We start from the raw sequence: 27,964 nt of genomic DNA on the forward strand, positions 1-27,964 counted from the left end.
CATTACTTAAACTGAGTTGTGTACTGGGCACTGCTGGGTGCTGGGGTGTCTGAAAGTTAGTTGGGGACCGGGCCCAGCCAGATCATTACAGCCTGACTCAGTGGTCTGTACGCAGCAAGTAGGCGCAGGCCTGGATGCTGGGAGAGTGAAAAGGACTAGAACATTCCATTAGTGGGCGAGGGCCTGGCTGTGCATACCATCGCCACAGTCCTGCAGGGGCCCTGTTGGGTGGGTGTCACTAAGCCCCTTCTTACAGAAACACCAGATCCTAACAGGCAAGGGAACTTGTTCAAGGTCACCAAGTCAATGAGCAGACCCTGAATTGAAACCCAAGTATCACTTTGAAGCCCAGGCTCTTTCCACAGCAACTAAATGGGGTTTGTGGCTCTTAAGAGACCCAGACTCAAACAGGAACGCTGTGGGAGAGGCTGGGGGCGACATGAAATGGCGTCTCAAGACCCCCTCCATTCCCGCCTGACCTTAATTTTACCTCAACCGGAAAGGCCTTCGGCCCTTTCGGAAGTCACTTTCACCTCACCTTACCGACCACCGCTCTACAGGAAGTGACGGCAGTCACCCAGTGGACGGGAGGCGGAGCTAGGGAAGAAACCGCCCCAGCGGGTTTGTGGCAGCGGGTTTCGCACGGTCCAATGAGGGCGGGCGGCGTGGCCCGGCCTGGTGGCGATGATGACGCGCATGCGCAGAGGCGGCAGCACGCTGGGGTTGACTCCGGGGGCGCGGCGAGGAGGTGAGCGGGGGCCACAGCCCGGGCTGGGGGGAGCCGGGGTGTAAGGGGGCAGGCTGGATCAGGCCGGGACTCCGAGTGTCAGGGAGGGATAGGTTAAGGAGAAATTGGGGGTTGGGGTCGAAGTTGTCTGGGATGCCGCAGGGGGAGGGTTCTCACACCGCACGGGGCGGAGCCCCGGGACTAGGGGCGGGACGTGAAACAGAGACGGGTGGGACCTCTGAGCTGGTCCGGGTGGAAGGCGGGACTCCGAGGTTGGGGACCGAGCTAGGACTGGCGGGGGACGGAACCTGGCGCTGGGAGGAGGGGCTGAAACAGGCGAAAGGAGGAGCCTCGGGTTTGGAGACCAAGGGGAACGAAGCCCAGGTTCTGGGGGCGGGGCTTCAGCCGGTGAGTGGCGTGGTTACAGTTCAGGAAAAGAGATCTAGTCCTGTAGAGGGTGGGGCTTCAGGGCCGGGGGCGGAACTTCGCCCTCTAAAGGGCGGAGCCAAGGAAGCGAGCGCTGGAGTAGGCCTAGGTAATGGCCTGGGGCGTCCACGCGGGGGCGGTCTCCGTGGTGGCCGGGCTTGGGGGCGCGGTAGGCCGAGAACTCCCCCAGGAGAGGTGGTGTGGGTGGAGCGCGCTCGGCGGCCACCGGACTCGGGGCCAGTCTGGGTGCCCCGCAGACCCCCGAGGGCTCAGAGCTGGGGTGGCGCCCCGGGCGGAGGCACAGGGCCAACCTGGGGGATATCCCCAGAGGACCGGGGCTCTCCGGAGCCACCCAGCGGCGATGTGTGGGTGCCTCGGGGCCGGCCCCCTGCAGCAGCCTCAGAGGTGTGGGTGTGCTGGACTGGGGGAAACTGGGTGTGGCGTGAGTGGGATCGCCCGGTTGGGGCAACTGCTGTGCAGCCAGATAGGGTGTGGACTTTGCGTAAAGGGACGGGTGGAAATTGAAGAACAGAGATGGGGACCAGGAGGGAGGGAAGGACTGGGGGTGAGCAAAGGGGCGGGGCCCTGGCTGCTGTGGCCTCCCCTGACCCCCTCCCCCCGCTGCTGGGGTCCTCGGGCAAGCCCCCTTCTCACTGGACTGGTAAGTGTGTCCGCGGAGCCTGGGGGAGGGGGCGGTGACTCGGGACAGGGGCATTCCTTAGGGGCAAACAAGGTACGGTGGGGCTGGAGTCCTTCTGCTACATGCGGGTATTCCATGCCCTTCCCGCCCTCCCGGTCGGTTGGTCGGTCGGGGTCTGTCCCCGCAGAGACATGAGGCTGAACTGGGTCCTGACAGTACTGTCCATCTGCCTGAGCGCCCTGGCCACGGCTGCGGGGGCCGAGGGCAAACGGAAGCTGCAGATCGGGGTCAAGAAGCGGGTAGACCACTGTCCTATCAAATCGCGCAAGGGGGACGTCCTGCACATGCACTACACGGTGGGTGATGCGGGCGGAGCTTCTGGGCTTGGGTGGGACTTCTGGGGACCAGAAAGGACTTGGGAGCCAGGTTCCTCTGCCAAGGTGGGTGACCTTGGACAAGTCCCCTCTCTCCTCTGTGCCAGTTTCCAGGGCTCTACCCTGCTCTTCTTCACTGTCTACTCTCCAGGTTGGCACTAGCAAGCAGTTACAATGTACTGTGAGCTGCCTAATGCTCTGTCCCCTTCTAGACTATGGCCACCAATGATGTGGAGGGCCAGCTCGATGAGCGCACCTGTGGGCGGGGGGACGGTGGTTAACAGAATGGACACTCATCCTCACTGGCCTTCCTATGGTCCCACAGGGGAAGCTGGAAGATGGGACAGAATTTGACAGCAGCCTGCCCCAGAACCAGCCCTTTGTCTTCTCCCTGGGCACGGGCCAGGTCATCAAGGGCTGGGACCAGGGGCTGCTGGGGTGAGTCAGGGGGTCAGGACTGTGGTCTAGGAGGTGAACTGTGGGAGGCAAGCCCCAGGGATGGGTGGGGGGCAGGGAGCCTAAATTCTGCCATGCGCTGAACATGTGCTGTCCTGCAGGATGTGTGAAGGGGAAAAGCGGAAGCTGGTGATTCCATCAGAGTTGGGTAAGAGGTCCTTCCTGAGTGGGGATGTTCAGGATGTGTGTCTGGGGAAGGATGAAGACCGAAGAAGGCTGCTTCAGCTTGTGCATGGGTTTCCCCCCATCCATTCATTAGTTCATGTCTCTTCCAAGTCAGGCTTTGTCCAGCAATGAGGACAGGGCAGGACCCTTGGGGCATTCAGAGCTGATACCCACCCTCTGCCCTCTACCAAGCCCTTTGCAGTCCCCTCCAATGCATTACACGTTCATTGCTGCCATTTCTGCTAAGATAGGCAGAGGCCTGGCTTCAGGCTAGGTATCTGAAGAACTTCTGTCTTTGCCTGGCCACAGGCTCACTGTTTCTTTGTGCATCTTTGACAGGGTATGGAGAGCGGGGAGCTCCCCCAAAGATTCCAGGTAATATACCTTCCCGCCCCCCTATCTCTTTTATCTGTCCCATCTCCCTGTGATCTTGATTCTCATTCTAACCCCACTTCTCTCCTGCAGGTGGTGCAACCCTGGTGTTCGAGGTGGAACTGCTCAAAATCGAGCGACGTTCAGAACTGTAGCAAAGCTGGGGAGGGGCAGTGGCGAGGCCATCAGGGACCAGACTGTTTCAAAGAAAAACAAAAACAAATTTAAAGCTTATGAAGTGAGCCTGTGTGTGTTTGTAGGCCCTGAGACTTAGAAACCCAGCCTTCTATCTCCCTCAGCATCCCCCGCCTCTACCCTTTTTGGCTTCAGAACCTTGGGGTGTAGACTCAATAGCCTGGGGGTCAAGATGGCCAGGCCCTGGGGTGGCATGGTGGCCCTTGCCCAGAGGAAACAAAGTGTGTTCCTGCCTGCCAACAGCAACACCGCTTCCCCCCAGTTCCCCAGCCACTTCCAGCTCCTGGTCTGGGAGCCAGCACTGGGCTATCTCCATGGCTACGTGGCCCTCAGGAAGGCCTGCGGTCACCTGGGGAGAAGCTTTAGCTAGCAGCAGTAATAGTGTGTCCCCCCTAAAAGAGACCAGCCAAGCCTGTTAGCTGCACCAAAGGCATATCCTAGCTTTATTAAAGGGCCCGCGCCGCAGAGTCAATATAAAAACACAAAAAGTCCCATCAGTTTAATAACAATAAAAAACCCCGAAAATGGAAAACCGAGGGGGCAGGGAAGAGGCCCCTGGGTCAGGGGCACAGGGAGCCCTGCTCATGGCACCAGGCCTGGCTGCAGGGCCTCCCGGTATTGCTGTTGCTACGAGGTCAGGGGGGCAGCGATTGTCCTGTGGGAGCCACCGTTCACCTGGGCTAAGGACCCTTACTTCTTCTGGGGTGTGCTCAGCTTCTGCATGCCCCGGATCTTGTCCAGCAGGCCAGAGATGAAGGCCTGGACAGGAGGTAAGACATTAGGGAGACCCGATCCCAAGATGACAGGAGCCCAGGCTCCTGTTACCCCACCCTCCGGGGGAACCACTTACTTACCTCAGTGGGTTTGTAACAGTCAACCAGCAGCTCCTAGTGGGGCATGGAAAGGAAGTATAGCTGTGAACTCTCCGGAACGGGCCTGGAGTTCACCCATACCCACTTTGGAGGGACTGGGGTCACCCTTAGGTAAGGGAGACACCATAGCTAGGCAAGTACCATTAGCCCCATTTGATGAAGGCAGAAGCTGAGGCCCAGCATCACAAAGTTGGCTGACTCAGACCAATGGCCTAGCTGCAGTCTTGTTTACCCAAGGGGCAACACCTCCAGGCAGCCCTCTACTCCCAGCTTCCCCGACCTGTCCCTGCTGCCTCTCAGCCCCTCTCTCACCTTGACCCTGGCAGCCCGAGTATCATCACTCTCCATGTCTAGGAGTTCGTCCACATCAATCTCCAGCTCTGGGATCTCCTCTTCCTGGGGTGGGGATGGGGGAGGAGGGAGAGACAAGGGCCTGAGTTGGGAGAGAGGGTATGAGAGGGGCTCGCTGGCTGAGGCCCCTGCCCTACTGCAGGATAAGCCAGCCCTCTTTTGCCCAGTAGACAGCGGCAGCTGCTCTGAGGAAGAAAACAGATCTGGCCCGTGCCAAGGCAAACTGCCCGATGCGGGGGGTGGAGGGGGAGCTTCCTGTCTCTGCCAGTTGGGCACTCTGGTGCCAGACAGGGCCAGACAGCTAGGGCTGGGGACCCTGGGCTGAGAACCCTGCAGATGTGTCTTCCCCAACTTCTGGGCCCCCCATTTCAACCACAGCAGGTGGGGCCAGCTGTCCCAGCTCATCACAGACCCTTCCCCTCCCCCAAACACCTGTCACAGCTTCCCCGGAGTGAAGAGGAAGTGATGGGTGAGGGGTCATTGGGAAGGACCCAGGACTAGTAAAGGGGAAACAAAGAGGTCATGCTTTGCTGAGGGAGGGGTGCCCACCACTCTCCCCACAAAAAGAGTCTACCCAGTCTGGAGTCAGCTGCATTCCAGGGCTGGGCTAGGGTAGGCAGTACAGGGCAAGCCCACTCCTCCGCCCTGCCCCGTGGGGCCTGAGTCACCATTTGAGCTAGGAAGAAGTCATAGGGTGGAGAAACAGGACCCAGAGAGGAGGCTAGCCTTGCCCCCACCCCCACCCCCACAAGATGGAGCTCCAGGATAACCCATTAGAATAGCCCAGATGCTTTCCGCCCCCCCCCCCAACCATGCTAGCGTCTTTTAGCCAGTCTAGGCTAGCAGGCACTAAGTAGCCCTCCTTCCACTGCTGGCCCAGGCTACCCCTTGAGGCTTCTAAAGGATCCCAAGCTTTACCAGGTAGTGACATGAGGGAGGCAGCAGAGAAGACTGGAGTTACTTAAGTCAGCCAAGAAAGAACATACATTGGAGGCGGGGAATAGACAGGAGGGGACAGCGTGGGAGCGGAGCGCACATTGACTCCGGGTGACAGGCGGGCTCAAGGTGGGGTTTCCAGGCGGCCCCACTCGGGATCGACTTTAAGGTGTCGGCTCTGAGTGGGGGACACACCTGGCAGTCGTAGAGGCGAGTGAGCTGCTCCAGGATCCACTCCTCCAGGTTGAGGCGCTTCCGTAGCTCCTTGCGGTCGTACTTGACCGTGACCTTCCCTTGGCGCCTCACTGGGCCCTCGTCGTCCGCGCCGCCCGGGCCCTCGCCAGCAGCCCCAGGGGGGCTCTGAAAGTAGACGCGCGGCCCTGGGCCGCCACTGCCTGGCCCGGGGGCCGGAGCAGCCAACGCCGCGCCCCCCGCGGGGCCGCTGTCCGCCATGGCGGCCGCCGGGGCCACGTGCGCGCGTCCGGCCCCTCCCTGCGCCGCCGCCTCCCGGACGCCCGCCGGCTGGCTGCGGGCCGCCGGTCGGGTTAGCTGGTGGGCTCGGCTCCGCGAGGCTCGACGGCAAGGGCGGCGGCGGGGGCGCCCGGGGGCAGTTGCAGCATGCGGAGCCCCCGGGCCTGACTTGGCCGCGCCCCGCCCCCTCCCCACCGATCCGCCCGCCCTTTGTCCCCCGCGGCCGCCGCCCGAGCCGCCGCCGCCGCCGCCGCCGAAGCCGCTTTCTTTGCCTCGCTCGCTTCCCCCGCCCCCCGACCACACCCCCTTAAAGGGCCAGTCCCTCTGCTGGGGTTAGGGGAGGGTCTACTCGTCAGGGGTTTGGGCCTGGCTGTCAGCTCTCCCTATTAACTTTCCTGCCTCAAACCCAGATGTTCTCAGCGCCAGGTACCAGGATTTACGCTCCTGCCGGGACCCTAGTTTTTTGTCCTCACTAAAGCAAAAACAGGAGCCATCTGGAAAGGGAGGGGAGTGGGCACTGTGTGCAGGGCGGGTGTCCAGCAAGGAGACGTGGGAGCCCCCAAGGTCTGGGTCCTCCAGCCCCTAGCCAGCGGGAGGCGAGTAGGCTTATCCGCGCGGACTGACACGTGGACCGGGTTCCCAAGGGTGGGGGAGTGGAGAAAGAGGGAAGGAGTTGCCCAGGTCCCCGCACGCCCGACCCGGTCTCCGGTCCCCGTGATAAAGACCAAGATTGGGGGTTAGAGGACCGACCCGGCGGCCTGAAGGGCCAAACCCCAGACAGCCACCGCCCACCGGCCAAGGTGGCGGCGGTGAACGGAGTTCTGGGAAATGTAGTTCACGAGGTCTGGCCCCACATGGCCACCCCTCCCAGGCAGCGGCGTTGAGGCGGAGGAGCACAGAACTTGTTTGGGGCGCCTTGGCAGGGCTGGCCTCCACAGGGCGCGGCCCTCGGTAACCTGCAACGTCTGTGCGTACAAATGAGGAAACTCGGGCATAAAGAGTTGGAAACTGGGGGAGCCAGTACTTGTGACAATAGAGATAAAATAACAACTGACCCCAAATAAGCGTTCCTCTGTTCCACACAGTCGGTTCAGTATGAGGGTACCTCACTCACTCTCCCGCAGACCCTGGTCCTGAGGCTCCTCTGTCCTTCAGATGTCAAAGGCACTTAACCTTCCTTACCTCTTTTAAGCAGACTGCGCATCTCAATACCACACCTCGGTTGATTTTCTGTATCTTTATAGAGTCTCTCATTCACTTGTTTTTTGTCTACCACTTGTAGACTGTGAGCTTCATGAGGCCGAGACCCATCTGGCCTTCGTTTATTGCTGATGCTGTCGATTGACTGGGCTTCAAACCCAATGTGTATCTAGCAAATTACCTGATTCTTGCTGAACTCTCAGTACCTATGTCGGATTCATAGTAGATGCTTGATAACTGTTGGTTTGAACAAATGACTGAATGAAAGAACGAATGGCTTTTTGGTGCCTGCATTTCCTTATGAGGTTGTGGCAAAGATTAAGTAGGAAAATGCAAGGAAGTTTCGACGACTGCATCACAGAAGTTCATTAAGTCACACAGCTAGACAGAGATGCAGCTCAGCTTGTGAACCCAACCCCTTGAAACAAAGTCTCTACTCATCCCCTACCTCCCCTTAGATACCACCTGACAAGGCTATGCAGCTCTTCTGGGATGAGGCTCGCCCCCTGAAGTCCCAAGCAGAGTCCCAGGATCTGAGAGGCAGTAAATGTTTCTGTCCGGCCCTTCATAGACGCTCTCTTTCTGGATGCCTGGGAAGCTCTCTGCAACAGGTGAGGTTCAGAGAGAGGTTGAAACTGGTCCAGGGTCACACAGCTGGTCCTGCAGCCAAACTTGAACCCAGCACTTTAGGCTTACCCAGCAGTTGGAGAGAAGAGAGGCAGAGAGGCTGCTGGGAATGATGGAGGGAGGTGCAGAGGGGGTCAAGGTGCTTGCTAAGGCGCCTGGGTTGGCGACAGGCTCACCGTGCTCAGCCTGGGGCGGGTAGAATATGAGCTGTTGCCTTCTCCCTCCCCCAGCTTTTTTATGTTCTTAGCCTCTCTTTAGCCAGCCTGGGGGGCCAGGGAAGGGCTGACTGAACCTTGCTCTTATAGATTAGGTAGGGCACTCCCTTTCTAACAGGAGCCAGATTCCTGGCCTAGCCTCTGGTTTTGACCAGACCTGTTGGAACGAGTGATTCACCCAAGTCCAAATTCCCCACCATACTCTAAGTCACCCCACCAGAGGTCAGCTTTTTTTGAACCTGATCATTGAATTGGCTTTTAGAAGTGCTCATGGTTAAGAGAAGGGATATACCATAGCTTGCCATGGGAGTGGGGCCCGCAAGCCATGGAGACCTGGGTACCAGCCCCAGTTCTGGCCCCCAGATACTGTGACTCAGAGTGTAAATTGCCTGTCCCTCCTCCCTTTCAGGGTTGGTATGAAGGCCTTCTGTGTGTCAATATTCCATGGGGGTACCTCCTGGGGGTTCTCTGGGTAGGACAGGGAAGAGCCGAGATGTTCTTCCTGTCTCTCCCTCTCTCCACCTCCTATGTCACCCCCAGGGTACTCCCAGATTCCTGGGCCTGACTCCCCTGACAGCCAATCCTTTCCTATGGCCACCCACCCTGAGAACAGTTAGTGCAGATGGCTATGCTGGCCTGCAGCCTTCATGCAGGCTGGGCTGCCCTGCACAGAACCTGTGAGTGCAAGAGCTAGGTTCACATCCTGGCTCTGCACAGTAGGGTGTGAGGCCTCAGGCAAGTAACTTAACTGCCCAGTGCCTCTTCAAGGGGGCTGATTCTACTGACCTCCAGTGGTTGGGAGCTGAGAGCTCAGAACTCAGTGCCCACATCCCAGCCCTTGATTTCCTGCCTGAACCACCCTGAGACTGGAGTGTGCTGCCATGGCTGCTTCTCATCCTTCCAGCCTCAGGCTATGTCTTCCCCAGCCCCATCCCTACTGGGGTGCTGGCCCCCCTCCATCAGAGTGCAGCTAAGGATGCTTTCAGCGCCTCCTTGAAGCAGAGGCTCTGGGGATGGTCCTGTGGGCTGTGACCACTCCCTTAATCGAGGGTAGAGGCCGGAAAGGCAGCTTTCCTTCCACCATTACTGCTTGCCAAAAAACCCTATTACCATTATCAAGGCTGCAAGAAAGTGTCGGAGAAAGGAGCCCTTTAATAGGGGCTGCCCTGGCCTCTGGAGACATAGGGTGGGAGGAGAGGCTCAGGCCCAGTAAACAGCCTCCCATCCTGTTTTTGAAGGAGCTGCTGCCCAGTGCTTCTATGGAGTACACCTGTCCAAAGCCTAGGGTCCACAGCTCAGATCCCTAATCTCAGGCCTGGCTCCAGGTCCTGCTAGCCCTGGCACTGGCTGGCAGGCTTCCTGCGCTGGAACTGATCCATGCCCCTTCCTCCTTCTTCCCTGATGCTCCTACAGCCTGCTAGCTACTCCTTAGATGTCCAGCTACCTGTAGCCCAGGGTCATCTGGTACTCACTTGCTTATTTCATCCACCAGCAACCTCCAGCTTCTGAACAAGGTGACCGAAGCATAGAGAGACTAGGTTCTATGGGAGCAGAGGCCAACTTCCACCCCGCATGGTTCTAACCAAGGGAACCTGGTGATCTCTGAGGAGTACAGCTTTGCTGCTCTGCTGAGAGAAGACAGGATGACAAGTCTTGTTCCCCTTTCTCTCCTCAAGGGCAAGGAGTGGAGGCAACACTAGCTAGGCTTTAAGTCAGAGGGCTGAAATCGTCCTACAGATCTATGTGACCTTGGACAAGTCTCTTTCTCTCTCTGGGCCTGTGGAAATAATAATAATCACACCCCACAGGGCCTGGGCCAAAGACAAAGACATTCCTTGGTTTAAAGTTGGCATCCAATATTGTGGGAATTTTGAGGATGGGCAGTACCAGGCAGGGCTCCCCTTGGGGGTCTGAGAGCCTGGGGCAGAGGCCTGCAGGCCAAGCTCCTCCTTGACTAATCCCTCCTCCCCCAGAACAAGCTCCCTCTCTTTCTGGGTTTCTAGGTGACTTGGCTGGCCCCTCTGGATGAGTTCTACTTTAAACTTGCTGCTGCCACTGCCTCTGTATTGGGGGGGCTCCCACAGGGGCCCCCAGGCAGGAGCCCCCCCAGCCAAGCCCTGCGGGAGGGGCTATAGCCCCCACCCATCCCAGGGCCCAGGTACCGTCCCCCTCCCATTGCTGGAACACAGATTTCAGGACACCTGCTGTGGGCCAGGCATCGCAGAGCACCTCCTCAACCCTGCTGTTCCTGGACACACCCGAGGCTTCTGACCCCTCTGGACAAACGACCAGCTGTCCCCTCCGCAGTTTTCAGTCAGGACTCCCCCCACAGGGACAGGCTCCAGGTTGGGTCATGGGGATCTGTAGCCCCAGAATGAGGCTGCTCCTGGGCTCGCTCTGAAAGGCCAGGATGCTTGGGTCCTCCAAGGAGGCGGCAGGCGCCCGGTCTCCGCGGGCTAGGGACGGGGGAGGGGCGCCTGCCGGCGGGAGGCCCATTAGCTGGCTAAGTGCTCCCAGGGAGGGGGGACCGCTTGCTGCAGGAGGGGGTGAGGCGAAGTGAGGGCAGAGAGGGGGGTGGGAGTGGCTTTTCCTGTACTCAGCTAAGTGCTGCAGGAATGGGGTGAGGGGGTCTCTGCGTACCCGGGCCCAAGTCTGGCTCTCTTATGGTACCCCAACCCAGCACCTTAGAAACCCTAGCGGGCTGACCCCAGCCGGTCTTCTGCAGCACGCTTTACACCCACAATAGCCCCTCTGGCCCCAAGAGTCCTCTCCTCACCCCGGGCTCTTCCAGCTGAGCCCCCAGCGAAGTGCCCGGGTTCAGGTACACCCTTGCCCCAATCCCCCACTCTGGCTGCAGTCGCCGCCCCGGCCGCCAGGGGGAGCCGACGCGAGCGGGCCGGCCCGACGCGATGGGAGGGGGCGGCGCCGCTGCGGTTCCGCCCTCGCCCCGCCCCACCCGGACCCCGCCGATTCTCTGGTCTGTCTGGGACAGACTGGCGGGCAGGCGGACGCTGACGCCTTGGGGCTGGAGCGGGCCGCGCGGGAGCGTGCGGAAGGAGCAGCAGTGCCGTCGGTCCCCCTGGGGGTCCGGAGGGTCGGCGACCCGCCCCCATCCCGGCCATGGCGGGCGCCAGGCCCGGCGTCCACGCGCTGCAGCTGGAGCCGCCCACCGTGGGGGAGACCCTGCGGCGCGGGAGTAAGTTCATCAAATGGGACGAGGTAAGTCTCAGTGTGTGTGTGTGTATGGGGGGGGGGCCTGCTCCGCCCAGATCCCGGGACTCCCTCACTCAAGCTCGGCCAGTTGCCGGGGACCCCTATTCCAGCCTTGCTTCGCTGGGGAAACTTGAGCCCCCAGTCGTCTCCGTAATGAAGATTTAGCCCCTCACCTCCCACCCCAGTCCCTCAGCTGCAGAAAATTTGGCTTTCGACTCCTTGGCCCGGAAACTTTGAACCCCAATAAATCTCGGCCCCGCTTTTCACTCGCCCTTTCCACCCCTCCCTACCGATCTAATTCCGGTTCCTCCAATCTTGTTCTAGTCCCCAGAACCCCTGCCGGTACTGGACTCTTTGGCTTGAGGACCCCGGCTCCCAATCTGGCCCAGGGCACCTCCATTTTGGGTGGGTGCCGCTGAGACCCTGCTCTTCCCAGCGCCCTCGTCTGAACATTCTTTCCCATTCATCACTTTTTCACCCTATTTTGACTGGCATCGCTTTGCCGCACTTTGGGTCCCAGCCCGGCCCCCTGCTTAGGTGGAGGCACCAAGTCACCTCCTAGTGGAGACTTTGCTCCCCCAAGTTCCTACATCCCTGGGGAACTTTGGGTTCCACTCCCTAACATGGTACTTTGAACCCCAATAAATCCTGGCGCCCTTTCTACCTCCCCCCCCCCCTTTGCCCTGGTCCTCACCTTCGGCTCCGGGTCCCACCACTGTGCCCCACCCTCACTTCACTCTGCCCCCTCCTCTGCCCCCAGGGCTCCTCCTTCCCCAGCCTCCACCCACCCCGCCTGCTGGAGCTTCCTCGCTGCTCCTTCCCAGTCAGGCCAGAGGCCTGGAAGTCTCTGGGCTCCTTTCCGGCTGGGTGGGGCGGGTAGGCGTGGGAGCTGGGGGGGAGGGGCTGGGGGTGTGGCCTGCGCCAGCAGGTGTGCCTTAGAAGGTGACTGGACGCCCCCGGAGTCCGGGGGAGACCCTTTCCCCCAGACAGGCCTGAAGGGAAAGTTTCTCCTTTTCCTCCCAGTGTGATAAACCCAAATAAGGAAGTGGGAACAGGGAGAGGGCCCTGGGGGGGTGGGGTGGGGGGTGCTGACTAGCACTTGGGGCCGGAGAACAGAGGGCCTGGCCTGCCTTTGAAAGCCAGACCCCTGGGGAGGGGCAGGGGGAGCCCCTGGGGGCATTAGTACAGAACTCCCTCCACACACAACTAGGGGGTCCTGGGCAGAATTGGGAATCCAGAGAGGATGAAGATGTTTGTAAGCACAGTGAGGTGGAGAGGCTCAAGCTTCTACTGAAATCCCAGGGCCAGTCCCCTCTGCCTCCGGATCAACTTCCTGTCCTTTGTAAGCAAAGCCTGAGATGGGCGGGGCTGGTGCCGTCCCATCGCCCAGAAGAGGAAACTGAGTCTGAAGAGTGGAGACCAATTCCAGTTTCACATTGGGCTTTCGGGTGAGGCCAGGAGCTGGAAGCCTGGCAGGAGTCCTTGTTCCCTGCTTCCCAGGCCATTGGACTCTGGAGCCATACTGTCTGCATGCAAATCCGAGCTCCTCTTCTTGACCTTACACAATGTGCATAGCTTCCCAGTGCCTCAGTCTGCTCCCTTGTGAAATGGAAAGAACAATAGTACATACCACACAGGATTGTTAAAAAAGTACTAAATGAGCTCCTAGATGTTAAGTGCTTAGAACTGGACCTGGCACACAGTAGGGGCAGGGCGAGGAGAGCTGTTGTGTTGATGACCAGATTGTCTGCCAGACGGCAAGCAGCAGTTTGAGGGTGACACCAAGGTGAGGTGGGGGTCCTCTACTGGGGCAGGAGAGTTCTAGCTGTGACCACTTGGCCACTCTGGCCCTGGATAAGTCTAAGCTCCTCGTTGCCCCTCTTGGGCTACTGGTCCTGAGTTGCCTGGGGTGGCCCTGGGAGTTTGCCAGGGACCAGGCCCTGCTCATACAGTGGGGTCAGCACATGCTTCCCTACCCTCCTCAGGGCTGTTTGAGGGAGGACAGAATTCGCTCTGATTCTGAGGGCAGGGTGAGTCCCCTTCTGGAGAGACTCGCTCTGTAAGATGGGCTGATCTGGGGGATGCAGGGCGGGGCGTGATGAACTTTGTGGCAGACTAAAGCGTGGCTGGCCACAGAAGAGCTGTGGGGGTCAGGCGTACAAACCCTCTGCTTTCATCCTATAAATATTCCCAATGGAGCTGCAAGGAGCTCTCAGACCTGGGGAAACCGAGCCTGGATTTGGGGTCCAAGGAGGGCTCCCCAGGGAGGTGGGTCAGATTTCATGAGTAGAGAAGGAGGGAAAGGATAGCTTAGCAAAAGAACAGCGATGCAAAAGCTGGAAGTGGGGAAAGGGTTGTTAGCGGTCCATGTGACAGTCGTAGGGCAAGAGAGGTGACCATGGGAGAACTGCTAGGACCTCAGGACCTCAGCTTTGTCCTGAGGACTTGTGGGAGGTCACAAAGGACCTTTGGTCTGGGGGAAGCTTCATCTTTGCTCACTGTCAGAAACTATGCTGGATGGCCCCAGGGGGTTCAAGGGTCAAGCTTGGCCCACAGCCCTCACCCCCTGACCCCTGCCGTCTCATCTCTTCCCCAGGAGGCCTCCAGCCGGAACTTGGTGACTCTGCGTGTGGACCCCAATGGCTTCTTCCTGTACTGGACAGGACCCAACATGGTGAGGGTGGGCGCTGCCGCCGCTCGCTGAAGTCTAGAGCCCTCGCCCCAGACCCCCGCCCCCATCTCCCGCCTATGGAGGTGGGGCCCAGCTGCAGGCTGACCTCTCCCAGGGCTTGCTGGACAGGAAGTGCTGAGGGCAGGGGCTGAGACTGGGGTGACAGAAGAGGGTGGCTGCTCTTTGGCCCGGGTGGGGAGCTTGGGGGCTCTCGGCTCTCGCCCTGTAGCTTCTCAGATCCTGGCATCTGGTTTCCCCAGGAGGTGGACACACTGGACATCAGTTCCATCAGGGACACACGGACAGGCCGTTACGCCCGTCTGCCCAAGGTGATGGGGCCCAGGACTGAGCGTGGGAGTGAGGCGGTGACGAATGGGGATACCCTTCCTCACCCTTGATTCTTGCCTACTCAGGACCCCAAGATACGGGAGGTGCTGGGTTTTGGGGGCCCTGATGCCCGGCTGGAGGAGAAGCTGATGACAGTGGTGGCTGGGCCAGACCCGGTGACCACATCATTTTTGAACTTCATGGCCGTGCAGGATGACACAGCTAAGGTGGGCTGGGCCCAAGGGGTCATCTTGAGGAGACGTGCCTTACTTGCTGAGTCAGCCAAACTTAGTGAAAGCCTGTGTCATAGTAGGCTGTTCTCTACTCCTAATTCTAATCATCTTCTGACAGAGCAGTCTTTAAGCACTCATTGGGTATCATACCCAGTTCTGGTCATGGGTGTAGGCTGTAACTGGGTCAGCCCCTCCATCCCCCACTCACCCCCTCCCTCTGCATCCTGATCACTCAGGTCTGGGCCGAGGAGCTGTTCAAACTGGCTATGAACATCCTGGCTCAGAATGCCTCCAGGAACACTTTCCTGCGCAAAGCGTAAGCCCCGGGCTTGCCTGGGGGATGTTGAGGGTGTTGGTGGTCATTCCCAGGGCATGATCCTTCCGCCCGTCTCCCCAGATACACAAAGCTGAAGCTGCAGGTGAACCAGGATGGACGGATCCCGGTCAAGAAGTGAGTGACCCTTCCCCTTGGCCCCTTCCCCTTGACCTTTGCTCCCACTGACCTTGACCCCTTCCACCTGGTCAGCATCCTGAAGATGTTCTCAGCAGACAAAAAGCGGGTGGAGACGGCGCTGGAGTCTTGTGGCCTCAAGTTTAACCGGGTGAGGGGGCTGGGGACCGGGGCTTGGGCCAGGTGGGTGTCATGGTAGGCACCTGTTCTTTTGGGTCTGGCTGCCCCAGGGTTCTCACCCACGCTCCTTGGCCCCCAGAGTGAGTCCATCCGGCCAGATGAGTTTTCCTTGGAAATCTTTGAGCGGTTCCTGAATAAGCTGTGTCTGCGGCCAGACATTGACAAGATCCTCCTGGAGATGTGAGTAGGGCTGGGCCCGCCCACCAGCCCCCATGCTCTGTGCTGCCCTCTGCTCAGGGCTTCCTTCCAGCCCAGGAGGGGAAGTAGAGCTGTCAGGGGTCCCAGCTCAGAGCTGCTTTGCCTGCAGCTCTGCTGTGGACAGCTCTCTGCTGACTCTTTGCCCAGGAGACTTTCATCAGTCCACGCTGGGAATGAGAACCAAGTGGCTCAGACTGTTGTGGGGCTTGCCTGAGCTCACACAGAGCGTAAGAGCCAAAGATGAGATTGGGTCCAGGGTCTAGAGGCATGGTGCAGCAGGCCTTGGTGGCTTCCGCAGCCCTTGCTACTGCTGATGTCAGCACTGAGTCTGCAGGAGAGCAGCTAAGGAAACCGAGGCTCAGAGGGGAAGCACCTTGCCCAGGTCTCAGTGGGTGTGACTCCCTCTGCCAGGGGGAGAGGGCTTGGAGCAGGAGCTTCAGCCTGACTTGGCTTTCTGGCCCCTCCAGAGGTGCCAAGGGCAAGCCGTACCTGACACTGGAGCAGCTCATGGACTTCATCAACCAAAAGCAGCGGGACCCAAGACTCAACGAAGTGCTGTACCCACCCCTGGGGTCCTCCCAGGCCCGGCAGCTTATCGAGAAGTATGAGCCCAACCAGCAGTTCCTGGAGCGAGGTGAGCTGGCTGAGCTGGCGGGGTGGGGCGGTGGGGGGGGGGTGGGCCCAGCTGACCCTGACCCTGCTGACTCCACCTGGCCCCCAGATCAGATGTCCATGGAGGGCTTCAGCCGCTACCTGGGAGGTGAAGAGAACGGCATCCTGCCCCTAGAGGCCCTGGATCTGAGTGCAGACATGACCCAGCCGCTGAGTGCCTATTTCATCAACTCCTCGCACAACACCTATCTCACAGGTGAGCGAGCCACCCGCGGCTGGCGGGGAGGGCAAGATGGCATCCACGACTTCTGCCCTCTGGCCTTTACATTGACACCCTCCTTTTGGGGTGGCCAGTGCTAGTGATGCAGGCAGGGAGCCGCCTGTCCCCAGGCAGCGGGGCTTCTCTGCATGGGTCTGTCTCATGGGTGGTCCAGAAGGCTTCCTGGGGGAAGGGCTAAGCCTCCATCAGCTGGCTTTGGGAAGGAATAGCCTGTGCAAAGGCTGGTAACAGGAGACGGTTTGGTGCTTTTAAGACACAGAAAGGAGGCTGAGAAGCCAGGTGGGGCAGGGGCTGGTGCAGACAGAGGAGAGAGGGGACCGGAGGAGGAGGCAGGGTTGGACCCAGCGGGGAAGGAATTCGGATATGTCCCGAGTGGTCAGGAAAGGCTTTTTGGAGGGCACTAAGCAGGGGTAGGTGATGTGACCCGGGATGTTTTTAGAAGGGTGACACCAAGTGCTCTGCAGAGATTGGATGGCAGGTAGGGAGGGGCCTGCTGTCCCCAGGCAGGAGGTGATGGAGGCTGTGCCAGGGCAGCTGCGGTGGAGGGAGGAAGGGGAAGTGCGGGACCGTGGGGTGTGAGGCACGACTCCCTGGTTCAGGCTGGCGGGTGTCCATGTGAAAGAGAGTGAGTGGCGGGAGACCAGCCTGCCAGCCAGCACTGCTGGACGCAGGCTCTGCCCAGCTTGGGTGGGCACCAGGGGCTGGGTGGCGGGACCTGGACCCTGCCCTGGAGAGATGGGGCTTGTTCCACAGTGAATTAAGGAGTGAGCAAGCGCTGGCCAGGCAGAGTGTGCCAGGGCTGGGCCTGGCCGCCATGGGGACCTCTGTGTCCCCAGCCTGGCCCGGTTCAGCGCAGGCCTGGGGAGGAGGGGCAGCAGCCAGGCCGGCCGGGTGGCTTTGGTGACGGAGCCTCCTTCTAGCGGGACAGCTGGCCGGGACCTCGTCGGTGGAGATGTACCGGCAGGCGCTGCTGTGGGGCTGCCGCTGCGTGGAGCTGGACGTGTGGAAAGGGCGGCCGCCTGAGGAGGAGCCCTTCATCACCCACGGCTTCACCATGACCACGGAGGTGCCGCTGCGGGACGTGCTCGAGGCCATCGCGGAGACCGCCTTCAAGACCTCACCCTACCCCGTCATCCTCTCCTTCGAGAACCACGTGGACTCGTGAGTGGGCCCCTGACCCAAGACGTCTGTCCCAGGAGGTCTCTGACCTGGGGACCCCTGATAAACCCGAAGACAGCCTCTTACCGTGGCCTGTGGGGCCGCTCCTGTGACCTCTGACCCCGGAACCTTCCACTGACCCCGCGGATCTCTGACCTGCCCCGGGGACCTCAGCTTCAACCCTAGAAACCTCTGACCTCTGACCTCGGCCCCACAGGGCAAAGCAGCAGGCCAAGATGGCTGAGTATTGCCGCTCCATCTTTGGGGACGCGCTGCTCATCGACCCACTGGACAAGTACCCGGTATGGGGGCTCGGAGCCGTGGCAGGGCGTGGGGGCGCGGGCGCCCCAGCAGGCCCTGACTGTCTGTCCGTGCCCGCCAGCTGGCCCCGGGGACCCCCCTGCCCAGCCCCCAGGACCTGATGGGCCGCATCCTGGTGAAGAACAAGAAGCGGCACCGGCCCAGCACGGGCGGCACCGGGAGCTCCGTACGCAAGCGGCCGCTGGAGCAGAGCAACTCGGCCCTGAGCGAGAGCTCTGCCGCCACCGAGCCCTCCTCGCCCCAGCTCGGTATGGCCCTCGGCCCTGATCCTGGCCTCGCCCCCTCAGACCCACCCTCCCTTCTCCCAGCACGACCTCCCTCTTCACCAAGCCCCTCGCCACCTCTGCGCTGAGCATGGGGCCTCCGACCCCAGGGGCTCAGCTCGCCGGACTCACCCTGGTCAGATTTGGCTGCGTCCAGCTCCCGGCCCCTCAGCCGCAACCTCCCACCTCACACGGCCCTCAGCCCGACCGGGTTATAACCTCTGACCTCAGTGAGCCACATCTCCGTCCTTGGGGTGTGACCCTCGGACCTCTGTCCCCTGCCCTTTGACCCCCATGGAGTCTGCCCACCTGGGTATAATTTCAGCCAAGCTTCGCCCTCCCGTTGTATTGAAGCACTCCTTATATCTACCCCCTGACCGCCCCCTTCACTAACCCCTTCATCAGGCATGTCCCTGACTGCCCCCTGACATGGAATCCACCATGTCATCCTTTACCCCCACTTTCAAGGATGTTGTACCCAGTTTGTGGCTTCTCACCCTTCTGAGCCACCCTTCCTCCCTCCCTGTTGGATGTAACTCTGGGCTCCGACCTTTAACCCTTCTGCATTACCACTACATCAACTTCTGACCTGCCCTTTCCCTGGGCACACTGCCCTGAGAGTCCCCTCGACTACACTGAGTCACTTCCACACACACTGGACACGACACCCCCTGACTCCTGAGTGTCTGTGTGTGTGCCCTTAGCCCTGACCCCCTGTGGCCCCATCTTGTACAGGGTCCCCCAGCTCCGACAGCTGCCTTGGCTTGAGCAATGGGGAGGAGGCAGGCCTTGAGAAGCCCAGCTTAGAGCCTCAGAAGTCTCTGGGCGAGGAGGGACCCCAGCGGGCCCCCGATCTCGGTCCTGCCGATCGTGAGGATGAAGAGGAGGATGAGGAAGAGGAGGAACAGACAGACCCCAAAAAACCGACCACAGATGAGGTCAGGCCTGCCGGCAGGAATGGAAAGAACCAGCCTGTATTCGTTTCCCAAGTGTTTTGCCAAGCACCGACCGTGTGCCAGGCATCCCCCTGGGGGCTGGCTCCGGCCATCGTCAGACACTCCCTACTCTCCTAGAGTTCAGGGCAGGGTCGGGGGACCTGGGGAGCAGGCAGGAGGGATCTTAGATAAACAGTGAGTGTGAATTATGCTCAGGGCATGGGCCAGGGAAGGGTGAGTTAGGGAGCAGAACTGGGGGAGGAAGGGGAGTCCGACCTGGGCAGGGAGGTTGGGTGAGCAGACCTGAGGGCGGGGGAACAGGGCCGGAGCCTGTAGAAGGGGTGCCGTGTACACCAGCCGGTGTGGAGAAGTTCTGAGGAGAGGAGGCGACAGAAAAGTCAGCTATGAGGTCAGATCTGGGTGGAGAAAACTGTGGGCAGGGGCAGCTGAGTTCAACATCACGGGTTGCGTTTGAGCCTTATAAGCCCCCCAAGAGGAGATGAGGTGGTGGTCGGAAGTTGGGGGCCTATCCGCATGTAGGTAATTGAATCCCTGGGGTCGTGTGAAGAGTTTCAGCTTACAGGATGAAGGAGGCAGGAGGCAAACCAGGAGCGTGGCATGTCGGCCAAGCCCCAGGGAGAAGGCCGTGGGGCAGACGGGCCCAGGGCTGACAGGCCGTGGAGGGCCTACATCCCTTGCTAAGGCCATTGGGTGTTGTGATTGCCGGGGTGGGAATAGGGTCAATGCCTCCTTCGTGGTGGGGGCAGGCGAGGTAACTTCTAGCTGATGGCACTGCTGACCCTGCATTTGGGGGCCACAGGGCACCGCCAGCAGTGAGGTCAATGCCACTGAGGAAATGTCAACACTCGTCAACTACATCGAGCCTGTCAAGTTCAAGTCCTTCGAGGCTGCTCGAAGTGAGTGGGGTGGGACACGGTGGGAGTGGGGGCCAGCTTGGCCCTTTCGGGCCTGACCCCTTCCCACTCACCCCTCAGAGAGGAACAAGTGCTTTGAGATGTCATCCTTCGTGGAGACCAAGGCTATGGAGCATCTGACCAAGAGCCCCATGGAGTTCGTGGAGTATCCTTTGGCAGCGCTGGGGCCAGTAGGCCCGGCCGGGGGCACCGCAAGTCCAGCTGAGACCCCACATCTGCTGCCCGCACAGCACCCGGCCCTCCGACAGCCCTGTCTGGGTTTGGGGCGGTCCTAGGAGACTGCACAAGGGCTGGGCCAAGAAGCAGATGGCTGAGAGGGCAGCTCTAGCCCAGGCCGGGAGGCGGGCAGGAGGCAGGCGAGCGCACGGTGTGGCCCCTGACTGCTGACCTCAGATACAACAAGCAGCAGCTCAGCCGTATCTACCCCAAGGGCACCCGCGTGGACTCGTCCAACTACATGCCACAGCTCTTCTGGAACGTGGGCTGCCAGCTTGTGGCACTCAACTTCCAGACCCTGGGTGAGCACTGCCCCACCTCGTCTGTGGCCCCCGGCCCCCAGCCTCGCTGACTTCTGCCCCATGACCCTGCTCATCTCGTCTGCACGGATCTCTGACTCTAGCTAGTATCAGATTCTCAGACCAAATGGAGACCTTGGCTAATCCCAGCTGACCTCGGCGGACCCTGACCTTTCCCTCTGTCCCATCTTTTCTGAGTCTGGATCCCCGATGCCACTTGTTCTGATCCTAATGATCCCTGGTCCCCCCTCTGCACGGTACCGTCTGTCCTTCCTGACTCCTGACCCCTGACCCCGGAAAACCTTGCTGACCCTCCCCCTCCCCATGTCACCCCCAGATGTGGCGATGCAGCTCAACGCAGGTGTGTTTGAGTACAATGGGCGCAGTGGCTACCTGCTCAAGCCTGAGTTCATGCGGCGGCCGGACAAGTCCTTTGACCCCTTCACCGAGGTCATCGTGGACGGCATTGTGGCCAATGCCTTGCGGGTCAAGGTGGGACCAGGGAGGGCTCTGGCCAGGGTGTCCTGGGGGCGGGACGCTTAGCAGCAGCCTCACCCTCCTGGCTTCTCCAGGTGATCTCTGGGCAGTTCCTGTCCGACAGGAAGGTGGGCATCTATGTGGAGGTGGACATGTTCGGCCTCCCTGTTGACACGCGGCGCAAGTACCGCACGCGGACCTCTCAGGGGAACTCGTTCAACCCCGTGTGGGAGGAGGAGCCCTTCGACTTCCCCAAGGTAAGCGTGGCTCCCGCCCGGACCTGCTGGACTCTCCTGGCTGGGTAGAAACCAGGTGCACTGGTGGCAGTCAGGGGTTAGAAGGTGGGGGTGCCGAGAGACCTCAAGGCTGGGGCTGTCACTTCCAGGCCCCACCCCAGGTCTTCCATGTTGCCGGCTCAGGCTCAGGCTCAGGCTCAGGCTCAGGCTCCCTGCCCTCTGCAGGTGGAGAAGAGGATGGGAAGGGGAGACACAGCAGGAGGTCCCGTGGTCCCCCGGGAGGTCTGGGCACAGCCTTCCCCATCCTCCAGGCAGGAAGGATTTGCCCGAGATCACAGCCACACGCTCACAGCGGCTTTTCCCCACTTCCCAAATGGACTGGACGGACCTCTGTGCCCTGCTCGGGTGGGGTGTGGCCTCAGTCCCAAACTCGTGACTCACTCTGCAGTCTCTAAGCTGGCGATGACCAGACCTGTCCCACGATAGCTGTGGCTGGAGGGCCGTGGGTCTGCCTGTTCTCAGCTCAGGGCTCTGATGGCTGCTGTCCATCCATCTGGCCGTGCCATGGCAGTGTGGGTCCTCCATCGGCTCTGTGGCGATGGCGACCGATGGTCAGTCATTGGGTCAGCTTGTCTGAGGCTCCCCTCTCGGTGATTGTGGTCAGCTGTGGCTCAGTGGCCGTACTGGCCGTGGGTCACCTCCGTGGCTCAGCACCAGTCTGGGTCCTCAGGTGGTGCTGCCTACGCTGGCTTCGCTGCGCATCGCAGCTTTTGAGGAGGGCGGCAAGTTTGTGGGGCACCGGATCCTGCCCGTCTCTGCCATCCGCTCAGGTGAGGCCACGCGGGCTCTGGGCAGTGCAGGGGCAGTGTGTAGGGGGCCCTAGTGGGTCCCATCCACCGTGCCTGCCCACCCTCCCAGGGTACCACTACATCTGCCTGCGAAACGAGGCCAACCAGCCGCTGTGCCTGCCGGCCCTGCTCATCTACACCGAGGCCTCCGACTACATCCCTGACGACCACCAGGGTGAGCTGCCGGGCAGGCCAGGCAGGGTAGGGGCAAGGGCGCCCCCAGGACCTGGGGATGACCAAGCTGGGTCGCCCTGGTTGAGGGTGGGTTCTGTGGTCCCTCTATGAAACCAGAGCTGGTGGGGAAGTTGTGGCCTTGGGGGTTCTGTCTCCAAGACGCGTGCCCTCTGCCCCCACCTAGATTATGCAGAAGCCCTGATCAACCCCATCAAGCACGTCAGCCTGATGGACCAGAGGGCCAAGCAGCTGGCTGCCCTCATTGGGGAGAGGGAGGTGAGCCGGGGCTGGCTGGGTGCAGGCGGGTGGGAGGCGGCAGGGCTCAGGTTCATTTGGACCGTGGGGAACAATGGCGGTGGGGAGGGTCGCGAGGCTGACCTCAGCTGGTAGAGAAGCACCCTGCGGCCTTCCCTGGCTCCTCTCCCCACACGGGGGCTCCTCACTGCCCATCATGCAGCCCCCTCCCTCTGCCCGGAGGGTCTGTTCCCCTTTCCGTATTCTTCTCTCACCCAGACCAGAAAATAAGCCAAGGGAACGCTGGGCACCAGCTCGCTGCCTGGCCAGGTGTGAGCTCTCTCCGCCACCTCGGCGCACACGGCCCTCCCACCGCTTGAGCTTGCTGTCCCCAGGGTAGAGATGGGGACACCGAGGCTGAGTCCGAAAGGCCTAGCCTGGGCCTCCGACCCCCGGCCTTTGTCATGCTGCACGGTGTGGGCCTTCCAGCCTGTCGCCTCTCTTATTCAGGAGGCTCAGTGGCCTTGGGTCACTCTCTGTGTGAGAGGCCTTCGGGACAGACCTGGGCTGGAACCCCTCCAGTTACATGCAGGATCCGAGCTGGGGTGCTGGGTTCTGCCACTTCGCCAGGGTGGTTGGAAGTCACAGAAGCTCTTAACATGGATCCCAGGAGCCGTGACATGGCAGTGGCTTCTGTGGGGAGGGTTCGAGAGCAGAGTCTTGCCCAGACATCTAGATCCAGTCCCAGGGGCCCTACGGCAGGCAGGGGAGAGATGGCTGTGTGGAGCTGTTAGGCAGAGGAGCCAGTGCCCACTCTGTGGTCACTTCCTTCGCTGATTTAATCAGGAGCTAAACAACAAGGAAGATGAGCTGCTGTGGGCAAGGGTGGATGGGGACTGAGAGAGACGAGGAGACTTGGGGCTGGGCCAGGGCTTTCCAGAACCACCTGGAAGTTCCTTAGCACATGCAGCGGGGCCCAGCAACACCATCTCCTACCATCCTCCCCACACCTGTGTACAGAAGGAGTTTAGACAGGTAGTTGTCTTAACAGCCCTGCGTCACAGATGAGGGGTCCAGGGCCACACGGGTGGAGGGGAGGCAGACCAGGGGCACCGGGCATCCCCTGGAGGTTGGGAAGGACACAAGGGCCTGGAGAGAACAGCATTTCTGGAAAGAGCTTTCTGCTTTCTCCCCCACAGGCTCAGTCGGGCCCAGAGACATGCCAGGAGACCCAGTCCCAGCAGCTGGTGTCCCAGCTGACCCCAAACCCCACCCCCAGCCCGCTGGACACCTCCCCACGCAGACCCGCAGGCCCTACCACCTCCCCCACCAGCCCCGCCCTGAGCAGCCCAGGTAAGGGGCAGCCTGGGCCAGGGGCGGGCTGCGGGGAGTAGCTCTAGTCCCCTCCAGCCTTTCACAGCTCTGCCTCTGCTCTCCAGGTCAGCGGGATGATCTCATTGCCAGTATTCTCTCAGGTAGGGGTGGGGCCGCCGTGGGAGCAGGGCCATCCAGGAGGTGGAGCCCGCTGTGGGGCGGGGCTACCCGGGAGGTGGGCGGGGCTCCTGAGGTCGTGGCCTGCCCCAGCCCAGCCTGCCTTTGCTCTGCTGCGCGCAGAGGTGCCGATAGCCCCGCTGGAAGAGCTCCGAGGCCACAAGACTCTGGTGAAGCTCCAGAGCCGGCAAGAGCGAGACCTGCGGGAGCTGCACAAGAAGCATCAGCGGAAGGCGGTCGCCCTCACTCGCCGATTGCTGGACAGCCTGGCCCAGGCCCGGGCTGAGGGCAGGTGCCGACCCCGGCCAGGCGTCCTGTGAGTGCCCTGCCCACGTGTGTGCGAGTGTGCTGTGTGCACTGATGTGAACATGGGGGGTGGTGCACGTGGGCTTCTGCGTCTGGGCTAGGTGGGCACAGAGGATGGCCAAGGGCTGCTCCTTGAATCCCAGGGAGGAAGGTTTGGTGCAAGGCAGAGGCGGCTTTCCAGGTTAGGTCCCACCCTCCTCCCGGAAAGGAGCGGCTGTGGAAGACCCCCAGGAGGAGCGTGTTTTGAGAGATTGTTGCCCAGACAGGCTCCCATCACTTTGGTGGAGTGAACTGGCCTCCTAATTAGCGCAACAAACTGTCCCCTGCCCCCCTCCACCTCCCAGCCCAAGTCCTTGTGATGACTATGAGTCACCCAGAGGGGTTCTTCCTACAGAGGTGGGGAGAACGAGAAGGAGGAGGAGGAAGAGGCGAAACGCTTTCAAGAGTTCCAGAAGAGACAGATACAGAGTCTGCTGGCGCTGAGGGAGGCCCAGGCTGATTCAGAGACGGAAAGGAGGCTGGAGCACCTGAGACAGGTGAGGGGAGTATCCAGTGGTGCGGGAGAGCCTGCCTCCTGGACAGACCTGTCATCATCCTGTCTCACCTACTGCCTGCCTGTGTCCACAGGCGCAGCAGCGGCTCAGGGAGATTGTCCTGGATGCTCACGCAACTCAGCTCAAGAGGCTGAAGGAGACGAATGACAGGTAAGGCAGAGGCTCTTGTGTGTGGGAGGCGGGGAACTCCTTAGTGGCAGGGTGAGGGCAGAGTCCCCCGTCCTGCCGCTGACCCTTTCTCTTCCCCCACCGGCTCCTCCAGGGAGAAGAAGGAACTGCAGAAGATCCTGGACAGGAAACGTCACAACAGTATCTCAGAGGCCAAGACGAGGGAGAAACATAAGAAGGAGGCGTAAGGGCATCGGGGCTGGGAGCCCTTTGGGCACCGGGCAGGCAGGGGTTGGTGCCTGGCACTGAGCCCACCCTGCCTTGCTCCTGTGCAGGGAACTGACAGAGATTAACCGTCGGCACATCACCGAGTCGGTCAACTCCATCCGTCGGGTGAGTGAAGCTCGGGTGCCACCCTCACCCACCCCGCTTCCTTCAGTCATCAGAAACCCACTTCCTCGGTGCTGGCCTGGTGTGACGTTGCCCTAGTGGGGCTTCCAGAGCCTTTCCCTCTGGGCCCCACAGCCCGCTTTCCCCACATCCTCTCCGAAGCCAGCTGTCTGCAATAGTGCCCTGCGGCTTTGGAGTCATCTCGGAGCCCCGGCCACACAGCCCCGGCCCCTCAGCAGAGACCCTCTGCTGAGCCCTCGTCTCCACCCACTCACAGCTGGAGGAGGCCCAGAAGCAGCGGCATGAACGCCTAGTGGCTGGGCAGCAGCAGGTCCTACAGCAGCTCGTGGAAGAGGAGCCCAAGGTGAGGCACTGAGTGAGGTCGGCCGGCGGGCGGCAGGCAGAGTGCCGGCTGGCCTGTGCTGTGATGCTCCTCCTTGTCCCGTAGCTGCTGGCCCAGCTGACCCAGGAGTGTCAGGAGCAGCGGGCGCGGCTGCCCCAGGAGATCCGCCGGAGCCTGCTGGGCGAGACACGAGAGGGGCTGGGGGACGGGCATCTGGTGGCTTGTGCCAGCAACGGTCACGCACCTGGGAGCAGCGGGCACCTGTCTGGCGCTGACTCGGAGACCCAAGAGGAGAATACGAAGCTCTGAACTGGCTGAGCAAGAGGTGGCCACAGGGCCAGGGGGTGCTGGGAGGAGGGCCGGAGGCTAAGACACTAATGCTCTTTTTTTTTTTTTAACTTTTTATCTTTAGAAATTTTATTTTTTTAAACTGAGGTGAGCACCTCACACTAACTCCCTTCCTTCACCGTCCTGGGCCCCTAGTAGCCCCCAGCTCCTCCTTCCTGTCCTTAGTCCTAGGGAAGGTGCCGGGGCATTCTGGGCCAGAAAGGCCTGGGTGGGGGCCTCGCCTCCCCCGCCCCCATGACACCCACGCCCCAGAGTGGGAGCAGTCTCCTTCACTTCCCCAGGGAACACCGGGTGGAGAGTGCACGCTCTGGGAAGTAGGGGTCACATTCTTTCTCTTTTCTCTGGGGATTTTTTTACATGAATAAAAGTGGATTTCAGGGACCCTGTGTGCAGCGTGGTTTGGGGTGGCACAGTGCTGGAGAGGACCCTAGGCCCTAGGCCTGCTCGGCCACTTCTTCTGGGGCCTCAGTTTCCTCGTCTATGAAATGGGCTTCTGGGCACTGTGGGGTTGAGGTCAGCGAAGAATTGCTGGGTTTGCACCTTGAGACCTCCTCGCCTGGGGTCTGTAGACCTTCCCAAGGACGTGACATCAGAGGCCCTCTGGCTTGCCCCGGGCTTTCCTGCCTCTATGCCCTCTGCCTCTGGACCTTACTTTCCTCCCTCCCGGGCTCTTCTTGTCCTTCCTTCACAGAGGCTCGGGCCTCTGCTTCAGGAAGCCTTCCCTGCCCCCCCTTCCTGTTGCCTGATATGACCCAAGCGCCCAGCATCTTCCGCTGAGGCTGCTCTGGGCTCCACATGGGTGGTTGACTGTATCGGAGATGGACTAGGGGTGGAGCTGGGCAGCTCATGACCTGCCCAACATTAGGGGAGCTGGGGTCTCAATAGTAGGTGGGCAGTGGGTGGGCCTGGCAGTGACCCTTGGGAGAAGGGATGCTGACAGTCAGACAGGGGCTGGGAGACCCAGCACCCTCTCATCCCTGTGAGGGAGATGTTATGCCTTTTTTACAGATGAGGAAACTGAGACCCAGAGCAGAAGTCATGTGTGCCAGGCCAAGTCAAGACGTCTTAACCTGGAGGCAGGGTGGGCCTGGACCCTCTATGGCAGAGTCTGCAGCCAGCCTGGAGGACCTGCTCCCCCTCCTGCCTCAGGACAGCGCGGAGTGGCAGAGACCCCGCAGCGAGGGTGCGGCTGGTTCTGCTGCAGGGTCAGGCTGGCGCTCCTTCAAGGCCTCTCCCAGCTTCCTGGCAGAGCTTCCCAGGCTGACTGCCTCCCTTGTACAGAGGAAGGCAGACTCTTATCTGGGCTTATCTCCTGCCAATTGAGTGTTTTCTTTCTTTGTTTTTGCTGCAGCCTCAGGCAAACAGATGGGGTGGGGAGGCCAGAGAAACAGGACTTCCAGAGCGGGGCTCTCCTAGAGCAGGGCTCTCCTAGAGCAGGGAACCTTCACCTAGGCCCTGCACCTTCGGGGTCAATACTATTGCCCAGGCCTTCCCTGCTTCTGCGGTCAGGCTTTGGCCTATCCCCAAATCTGCCCACCGCATTGTATGTCCAGGCCCCTCAGCAGCCATCTCTTATCTTCTAGGATCACCTCCACATATGGAAACACTACACGTCAGTCCCCCAGTCCCCAAGTCCCCAAAGACCATGCTAAACCGCAAACCCCTAGGTATGACACTCGAGTCCCTCAGAAGCCTGGCCTCTGCTGCTCCCCCAAGCCTTCCATGATTTCACTCTTTACTCTGCCCAGAATGACGGCCCCCTCCCCCATCTCTTTCTTCAAGTTCTAGTTCTAACTCACCTCCTCCCCGACTTTCCCCCTGCCGGAGGGAGTCGCTCTCACCCAAGTTCTGGCTCCTGTTTAGCTGGTGGTAATTTCATTTTGAGAGGCTGATTCTCTCCTTGCCAGAAAGCGCTTCGGTAAGCAAGAGCTGTGTCTTAATTCATCTCTGTATACCCAGAACAAATCACTGGCTGGTCAATAGAGGGCGCCAATAAATCTTCCTGGAACTGAGCTCGGAGCTCTGCTCCCAGGTCCTGGTGAAGCTTCTCTTGTTCCTTTAGTGATCACTCCATTCATTCACAGCCCTTGGCCCAGCCTTCCGCCGCCCCTCCCTCGCCCTGCGCGCCCTGCCAGT

At 60.6% G+C, this 27,964-nt stretch overlaps 3 protein-coding genes across 8 annotated transcripts; 2 read left to right on the forward strand and 1 right to left on the reverse strand.

Annotated features, from left to right (window-relative positions):
- The first annotated feature begins 626 nt into the window (after positions 1–626).
- FKBP2 (FKBP prolyl isomerase 2) lies at positions 627–3,394 on the forward strand. 5 transcript variants are annotated; one of them, XM_016118552.2, is made up of 6 exons: positions 627–748; positions 1,981–2,149; positions 2,493–2,605; positions 2,725–2,771; positions 3,128–3,163; positions 3,254–3,394. In XM_016118552.2, exons 1-6 carry the CDS (start codon positions 651–653, stop codon positions 3,313–3,315), a joined length of 525 nt encoding a protein of 174 aa, XP_015974038.1. In that variant the 5' UTR covers positions 627–650; the 3' UTR covers positions 3,316–3,394. The 5 variants fall into 5 exon arrangements, with proteins under 5 accessions (XP_015974038.1, XP_015974041.1, XP_015974039.1 ...); XM_016118555.2 differs by lacking the exon at positions 627–748 and adding an exon at positions 1,052–1,135; XM_016118553.2 differs by lacking the exon at positions 627–748 and adding an exon at positions 1,199–1,262.
- A 376-nt stretch (positions 3,395–3,770) lies between these two features.
- On the reverse strand, positions 3,771–6,149 carry PPP1R14B (protein phosphatase 1 regulatory inhibitor subunit 14B). Its single transcript, XM_016118559.2, is given in 7 exon segments — positions 3,771–4,114; positions 4,210–4,242; positions 4,540–4,623; positions 5,710–5,991; positions 5,993–6,057; positions 6,060–6,095; positions 6,098–6,149. Coding segments are annotated over 7 exon segments (606 nt in total). The 5' UTR covers positions 6,135–6,149; the 3' UTR covers positions 3,771–4,045.
- A 4,862-nt stretch (positions 6,150–11,011) lies between these two features.
- On the forward strand, positions 11,012–27,871 carry PLCB3 (phospholipase C beta 3). Of its 2 annotated transcripts, XM_016118525.2 has the most exons (32): positions 11,012–11,246; positions 13,837–13,914; positions 14,172–14,240; positions 14,325–14,465; positions 14,708–14,787; positions 14,869–14,922; positions 14,998–15,073; positions 15,182–15,282; positions 15,768–15,934; positions 16,022–16,168; positions 17,113–17,353; positions 17,568–17,652; positions 17,733–17,919; positions 18,670–18,872; positions 19,690–19,786; positions 19,865–19,949; positions 20,198–20,322; positions 20,657–20,811; positions 20,892–21,053; positions 21,763–21,862; positions 21,951–22,055; positions 22,239–22,330; positions 23,488–23,641; positions 23,728–23,763; positions 23,903–24,095; positions 24,480–24,621; positions 24,713–24,789; positions 24,902–24,991; positions 25,083–25,140; positions 25,415–25,501; positions 25,586–25,805; positions 26,837–27,871. In XM_016118525.2, the coding sequence occupies exons 1-31, from the start codon at positions 11,148–11,150 to the stop codon at positions 25,787–25,789; spliced, it is 3,690 nt and encodes a 1,229-aa protein (XP_015974011.1). In that variant the 5' UTR covers positions 11,012–11,147; the 3' UTR covers positions 25,790–25,805; positions 26,837–27,871. The 2 variants fall into 2 exon arrangements, with proteins under 2 accessions (XP_015974011.1, XP_015974010.1); XM_016118524.2 differs by lacking the exon at positions 26,837–27,871 and having other exon boundaries at positions 25,586–26,209.
- Positions 27,872–27,964: the final 93 nt, after the last annotated feature.

Source organism: Rousettus aegyptiacus, unplaced genomic scaffold (assembly GCF_014176215.1).
Source record: "Rousettus aegyptiacus isolate mRouAeg1 unplaced genomic scaffold, mRouAeg1.p scaffold_m13_p_5, whole genome shotgun sequence".
NCBI classification, from domain to species: Eukaryota; Metazoa; Chordata; class Mammalia; order Chiroptera; family Pteropodidae; genus Rousettus; species Rousettus aegyptiacus.